The 7,631-nt window shown below is 37.2% G+C and overlaps 1 protein-coding gene and 1 long non-coding RNA gene across 3 annotated transcripts in view; one reads left to right on the forward strand and one right to left on the reverse strand.

Annotated features, from left to right (window-relative positions):
• LOC104709479 (protein HASTY 1-like) overlaps positions 1–4,164 on the reverse strand; it is a 7,650-nt gene extending 3,486 nt beyond the window's left edge. Inside the window, exons 1-13 of the mRNA XM_010426087.2 lie at positions 3,860–4,164; positions 3,165–3,266; positions 2,573–2,716; positions 2,378–2,458; positions 2,221–2,290; positions 1,870–1,940; positions 1,636–1,799; positions 1,479–1,550; positions 1,157–1,394; positions 741–803; positions 346–624; positions 155–268; positions 6–41 (exon numbers count right to left, since the gene is read on the reverse strand). Of these exons, the coding sequence (XP_010424389.1) occupies positions 6–41; positions 155–268; positions 346–624; positions 741–803; positions 1,157–1,394; positions 1,479–1,550; positions 1,636–1,799; positions 1,870–1,940; positions 2,221–2,290; positions 2,378–2,458; positions 2,573–2,716; positions 3,165–3,266; positions 3,860–3,973 (1,548 nt within the window). The 5' untranslated portion in view covers positions 3,974–4,164. The remainder of the gene's footprint in view (positions 1–5; positions 42–154; positions 269–345; positions 625–740; positions 804–1,156; positions 1,395–1,478; positions 1,551–1,635; positions 1,800–1,869; positions 1,941–2,220; positions 2,291–2,377; positions 2,459–2,572; positions 2,717–3,164; positions 3,267–3,859) is intronic.
• LOC104707079 overlaps positions 6,550–7,631 on the forward strand; it is a 3,155-nt gene continuing 2,073 nt past the window's right edge. The window contains exons 1-2 of one of the 2 annotated variants that reach the window (XR_002033111.1): positions 6,550–6,842; positions 7,424–7,500. This is a non-coding gene — a long non-coding RNA (uncharacterized LOC104707079). The remainder of the gene's footprint in view (positions 6,843–7,423; positions 7,501–7,631) is intronic. The other variant, XR_002033112.1, reaches the window with a different exon arrangement.

Below are 7,631 nucleotides of genomic sequence, written 5' to 3' on the forward strand. Positions count from 1 at the left end.
CAATCGAAAGCCAATTGCAGGCTGTCCATCACTGCTACATCCTGAAAATGCACGTTTGTATCAAGATCACATATAAATACTGAATATCACAGCTATCAAAACTAGAAGATTGTGAATAAACTCAGCAGAGAAAAGTAAGACTTTGTGAAAAAACCTGAAGAGGCACTGGAGAAGCCAATAGATCCTTAATGAGAGTGATAATCCTTTCGGCTATTTTAGTACTAGAAACAAGGGGCTTGTGAGAAGCAATAAACTTGATCAATTCTAACTGCACCAAATAAACAAGTTTCAGGTTAATGTGTTGTTTGCGAAGTACTATCTAATGCATTTGTCTCAAGAACTTACAAGCCTTGATCGGTATTGGCCAAAGTCTCCCTTTCCATCGAACTCATCACTCCACAGTTCCAGTGGCCCAAGAGAAAGAGCAATTCGTGGAGGGACTTTTTCTTTCTTGAGCATTCGCTGGAAAGACACATCCAAGATTGCGCAAGAGATATCATCATTAATAAGACTAAGAATCTTTTTCTTTTCGCTCTCAACATGGCTTGAACTACCAACTGCTGGTCCCTCTCCACTTAGATAAGCAGCAGCCTTCGGCTTTGAAAGTAAATCCCTCATTAATGCCTACAAGACAATGCAAAAGAGCACAAATGTCAGCCCGACAATCTTTATTATGTCTGTGGTTGATATTTTCCAGAGGATGGTAGGCGAGGAAGTCGTTATTATAAAATACAACATACCAGCCAGAAGTGCATTGCTTCAAAGTGAAGACCCAGCTTAAAGTGTTGAAAGAAACCAAGCATCTACGTTAAAAATGAGAATAAAAACAGTCAAACAAACGTGTCCAAAGTAAAAGATTAAAATAGTGTTAAATAAAACAAAATAGCCATAAACCACATCGTAACAGAACGTAAAAGAAATAAAAAATTGCCAAAAAACCATCTAATTGAGGAACAAGATTAGGATAAGATAACAAAGCTTTTGAAAGGTTGGCTCATGATTAGAAAGTACCGATTTATGTTATATAAGAACTAGTCCATTATGAGATAAAGTGCAGCTACATCCTAGCTGATGATTTACTTCCCAGGTTTTCCATGAACATTATAGACAACTTCAACTTCATCATTTAAATTCAATTACATAACGATGTCAGTACCTGTTGAAGATATAAAGCCAGAACACCACCATCACTAGCAATACATTGCAAGTTTGTTGAGCCTAAAGAAACCAAACTTTCACATATGCACTCAGCAAACTCATAATCACTTTCATCTATAACCCCAGCATTTGAGGCTGATCTGTATAAGAATTCTCTGGAGACATTCATCAGACTCTGAAACAGACTGCTGATTGCAGAATCGAATTCAGAACCAGGAGCATCACTGGGTCTTTTTCTGCAGACAAGGAAAGTTTTTTTTCTCTCATATGTCTACTAGAAATTATATAGATATATCAGGTCAAACAGCCCAGTTGCATACCTTGAGCAGACAAGTTTGAAAAAGTCACAAGCATGAAGACGGAAGTCATGAGAAGAAAGTAAGACACCACACCTATTACAAATTTAGGGAGCACGTTTAGCAGGAAATATTTAAATGCTGATGATCTGTATAATATTTTCTCCATGAGTAACCTTACCCATTAATAATTCCATATCTGGAAAGATCTAGAACAGGAGCCCATTCGGCATATGCATTGATGGCATTTAAACAAGCTATAACCACAGCTGCGTGCTGTTTTGCCAAGTCAACCTGTTGCCTACTGGCTTCACTCATCGCAGCTCCAAAGTGTCTCTCGAGAAGCTGGATTATGTAATGAATCAAATTACCGCTACAACAAACAACATAAATGAGTGAAAAAAATGTGGCATACATTATACAATAAAGGCAAAATCTCAGGCAGAGATTGAGTAAGTCCCCGCAACAATAACCGACGCCTGTCACCTGGAGAGAAAGTCCAACTAAAAATTAGAGAGGAAAACAGACAGTTTAGATGAAAATTTTAGACTCACAAGGTACATATAAACTATCCAGATTAAGGTGCCATTTTTGTAAAATATATCAGTCGACTAACGACCGAAAGCTTGCACTTACAATATAATTAAATTTCGAAGGTTAGCAAATATGTGTTTTTGTAACCTCACTATTATAGCATGAACAAAACTACAACGCTGAAAAGCGCAACACCACAGAGAAATGAGGAAAAATAACCCCTCTTAGATACCTTCCAAGTCCTCATTGTGAACTGTTATATCTTCTGGGAGCCATCTTAACATCATTGAGACCACTTCAGCCTGGTATTTTGAGATTATTCAGTAAGATTTTACATCTCCGCCTTATAAAAAAATTGAACAAATTAAAGAAATGAGAAAACATTATACTTGTAACGGGCCCTGTGCAGACAAGGAAGCAAGTGAAGGAAACAACTCCTGCCAAAGATCGGGGCCTTCTCTTCTAACAATCTGCAACAAGAAAACAATATTAATCCACGAGTTGGTTCACGCGAGCACCAGCCGCAACAACAGGAAACTATGACCAATAGAGAATGAATGCAAACACTAAGAAACTTGAATTACCTCAGCTACAAGGGCAGCTGACTGACTCTTAAGAGACCACTCCTCACACGGACTAGCAATCTCGGACATTAGTTCAACAGATAGCTTAGCAAAATCCCTGCGCTCTGAGGGGCTTAATTCCTCCCACCGTAGTCTAACCAAATGCTGCAAAAAGAGAAAGATAGCTCCAGATAAAGTTGGTATGCTTTTCTTAATATAATGTTTGCAATTATCATGGATAGATATAGCACACACAACACGCTGCATTGAGACATTGCGTAGGGTTGAGATATATTCAAAACTCAAATACTGATAAGGTAATCTCATTACAGCACTGACATAAAGTCATTAAATTAAGTTTATAAAAAATATATCGAAGAAGTCCATCAAAAAAAAATATTGAAGAAGTCCATCAAAAATTGACTTGTTAGGTAATTAGTTTCCCAGAAGAGTCTCCCAAGTTTCTCATTCTGTAAGACAATATTTTAAAACTAAACCTCCCGACTATTTTGGATTGCGAGTTTAAAACTCTGAAAAAAATGTAACCAAAGTTATGTATCTACCCTTTCGCCCTAACATCTAAAATTTCGCAGTTTAACAGCTTTGCACAAACCTGTAGCATTTTGAAGGCATGCAGTCGAATTTCCGAAGAGCACTCCTTTTTCACTAGAAGTAAGGAAATATTTGCTAGAACCCTGATATCTCCAGATTTAATCTGCAGTTATTGTATCAAAACAGAAGGTGAACAGTTCAATAAAACGCAAAGAAGTTTATAAAACCCTCAGGTATTCAAGAAATAATCAAATAAATTGAACAAGATTTATGCTTGCCCAAAACAGCGATCGATATTTAATATTTGCCTAAATAGAGTTGAAGGTAACTTCCAAACGCCAAAAACATCTCTGAAGATGATCCATAAGGCAAAACAAAGAGCTTGAAAGAAATCGTAAACAAGGATCACTAGTAATCAAATAACAGCAACTAGCAGAAACCACTCAGATAACAGCAACCGAAAACACAAACCCTAAAACCAAAAGCTAGGCAAATCCTTAAATCGTAATTTTGCCAGAATAAACCCTTAAGCAGGATCGCTGAACCTTTAAGAAGCCTCCTCAGCATTCAGATATATAAACCTCAGAGAGAATCGCAAACACAAATACCTAAAAATAGTGAAAGCAATACAAAGCTACTTAAAACTTAATACACCGGAAATTACAGCACACTATTCTCCACATAGACGCAAACCGATCACAGAGAACAGATTGAGGGAAAAAAAGAAGAAGAAGAGAGTGTGAAGTTTAATCATACAGATTCGAGGAATGCAACGGCGGCTTTGCGAGCATCGGGAGTAGAGTTATAATCGAGAGTAGCGAGAATCGCCTGGGCGACATTACTGGCCGTGGAATTGGTGCTAACATCCATTGTTTCCCGGCGAACAAGAGCTTTCCCTTCCGTCGAATACCTAACACACGCAAAGAAGATTCCTATTCCAATTCCTAGTCGTCGTCTTTCAAAATCAACAGCGAGAGAGAGAGAGAGAGAGAGAGAGAGAGAATAAGGTCGCTCTCTGGTTTTTTAAGTAAATTAGAATTAAGGACTAAGCCGACTTGGAGAGAACCTTTTTCCGGGTTTTGGGGATTTCACAAATTATTTAGTGTATTAAATAAAAAAAACTTCCGTTTTCGAATAAAATGTGGGTTATACTTTGTTTGTATGCAAAGCTGATGAAGACCAGTGTGGGTTATCAAGGACATTCTCAAGGTTTATGGTGAAGCAGATGATTAATTTGGATAAATCTTCTAATAACTTTTGGATCTAAAGTGGACTTGGTTGTTAAAACGCTAGTCAAATATCCAAGGGGGAACAGGCACTTAAATTCATGAAAAACTCAAAAATACGTTGTCGGGATAGTTTGCCAGATCGCTCTCCCAGGATGGTAAAGAGATATTGCTGAAGACTGTGGTGATGCTTATGCCAGTTTTCGCAATGTCATGTTTCAAATTGTCTAAAGTTACGTGTGAATCTTTTTCTAGTGCAATGTCAATGTCTTCCTTCTGGTGGAATTCAGTTGAAAACCAAAGGAAGATTCATTGGATTGCTTGGGATCGATTATCTTTGTCAAAAGAGAAAGGAGGTTCAGGATTCAAAGACATTGAATTGTTCAATCAGACACTTCTGGCCAAGCAAGCTTGGAGGTTAATCCAATACACTAACTCCCTTTTCAACTGTTTAATGAGAAGTAGATACTTCCCTGAAGACCGCTTCCTCTCAGCAGTTCTTGGAAATAGATCTTCTTTTGTCTAGAAAAGCATCATTCATAAGAGAGTGTTATTGGAAAAAGGTCTTCAGCAAAAAGTGGGGAATGGTAATTCTTTAAAAGTTTGGTCCACACTTTGGCTGGAAGATGGTAGAATAAGAGCTCCTTTCCTGAAAAATAATTTGGTGGATTTGGAACTAAAGGTGAGTGATCTAATCGATCTGGTTGCTAGGAGTTGGAATCCTTTGGCCCTCGATGAGCATTTCTTTCCACGGGATGTGGAGTTGGTTTGAGCTATTAAACCTATCCTTTCATTGTCAGATTTGATGGTGTGGAAGCACAATAAGAGTGGGGAATATAGTGTAAGGTCAGGGTAATGGTTGGCGTGTCAGGTTTTTAAAGAAGACTAGATTACCTTTGCAAATATGCTTCCCTCTCTTAATTTTTTTTTTTGAAAATTTCTCTCTTAATGGAATCAAGGTCTTGATTTGGAAGTTGTTTGCTCCTTCAAAGATCAAAATCTTTTTATGGAAGGCAGTTTCAGGTGCTATTCCGGTAGTAGAAAAATTAAGATCCAGGGGCATGCATTTAGACTTGCACTTTCAAACTTGTGGAGTGGAAGGTGAATCCATTAACCACATGCTGTTTTCTTGCACTCTTGCTAGACAGGTTTGGGCTCTATCGGGATCCCTTTGCCGGAGGATGACGTTGATCCAAATTTCATTTATCAAATTTTCCATTTAGTGCTCACTCTTAGTAAAAATGTTATGCTGCCCCTGCAGACCAGAAGATCTCTTCCTTGGATTCTTTGGTTGCTATGGAAAAACCGTAACAACCTCGTCTTTGAAGGCAATGTTGTTCTTATTTCAAATTTGGTAAAAAGATAAGAGAGGATAGAGATCAGTCGTTTCAAGCAAATGAAATGGATTTTCTTGAAGAAGGAAGGGTTCAAAAGAAGCCGCAGTCTCATGTTCGGGTATGGAAGTCACCGAACAAACCTTGGTGGAAATGTAATGTGGCTGTTTCGTGGGATATAGATAAAGCTACTAGTAGTGCGACATGGGTTTTAAGAAACTCAGAAGGAACAGTTCTTCTCCATAGCAGAAGATTCTTTGGGTTTATTTTATAAAAAGGGGAAGCGGAATTGCAAGGTCTCATTTGAGCTATAGAGAGTATGATGAGTTTGTGCATCCCCGAGGTCGTCGTTGCGATGGATCAAAAGGATTTGGTTGATGCCATTCTCATACCAATAGCTTGGCAAAATTTCAAATTGCAATAAGAGGTCTTGTTGCAGGCTTTATACCTTTTACCTTCCCGTAAAGTGATGTCAGAAGATAGGAAGGCAAACCTTGGTGCTTCTCTTATAGCAAAGAGTGTCACTCGGGATGAACGATCACAATCGTATGTAGCTTAGGGCTACCCTTTTTGGTTACAAGAAGTTTTCGAAGCTGAACAATTCTTTTCATAAACTGTATTTTTGTGTTTGTATATTGATTGTCCTCGTCTCCTTGTTATTGTCAAACTCATTTGGTTTAATTAGTGGAATCATTCGGTCAAAAAAAAAGAAAGAATAAAATATACTTTTGTAATGGTTTTATATATATATATAATTTTTACTTATTTTTGTTATAAATACAATTCAAAACAATTTAGCTTTGCAGCTAATTCTATAATATTCATTCTCTTATAACAATATTGTTAATCAATCAATATTGCTTTTTAGTTGAAGGAAGAACTCAGTGAGTTCAACTCACACATCAATAAAAATTAACAACCAATAAAATTATAACAATTAATAGACATCAGCTCAATTTTGATTACCTGTCATCGTTCATGTCAGCGTTCGAATTATCTAATCTTTCTCATTCTCCTTCTCCGCTTCACCATGTCTCGAGGACTCAGTTGTCACTGTAAAAAAAACATAAACGGGGAAGGGGGTATTATCAGCGGATCTTCACTCTGCGACAAGATCCGGTGATGTAACTGTCGTTCAATATATAATCTGATCTAATCTGTTGGCTTTTAATTCTAGGGGTAAGAATTCTCGGACTCCGTATATTTTTTTATATTTTTTTCTATCTTAGCAAAAACACTCATCTTCGATTTTAATTCTGGTTGATTGTGAAAGTTTTAATTATCTGGAGTCGTTTTGTTTCTCTTATGATTACTTAATGTTATTTGGCACTACCTTAGTTAGGGTTCATGGCAAGCTCCGTGTTGTTTTTTTAAAAGTAGTTATCATTGTTAATATAATTCCTCATGTCTTTTACCTTTATCTCTATCTTTTACTTGTTGATTATGATAGCCTGGTTTGGTAACTATGCCACAGGTCACTATATTGTATGTATCAATTCAGAAAGTTACATGGCTTATATAGGCAAGCAAGATAACGCTGAGAAGAGTGAACTGCTTGTACTATATTTACATGTTGATTCCAATTCTTTATTATTTTTGCAATCTTTACTGTTTTGATTATTTATATGTGCATGATAGAATTTTCACGGATGTCTTTTCAGAATTAGTATTTGTCAACAAGTACAATGTAGAAACTTCGTGTATACTATAATAAGCATTCACAAAAGAAGAAAGTTTAATGAGTTGTGTATGTTTTGTAGAGAGGAAACTCACGGTTTGAGGGTTGCCATCCGATCATTTTGGCGAAGAGCAAAGCTAGAGCCATTTAGAAAGTAAGGTGATTGGTTTTCTCTTCTCCTTTCCCTCTGGTTTTCTTTTTATTGTCCACGTTTGTCGATAAACCAAGAACAGTTGAGTAATTTATTATGTTACAAGCATCAGAATTTGTACCCCCCCCCCCCCCCCCCC

This window comes from Camelina sativa, chromosome 8, assembly GCF_000633955.1.
Source record: "Camelina sativa cultivar DH55 chromosome 8, Cs, whole genome shotgun sequence".
Lineage (NCBI taxonomy): Eukaryota > Viridiplantae > Streptophyta > Magnoliopsida > Brassicales > Brassicaceae > Camelina > Camelina sativa.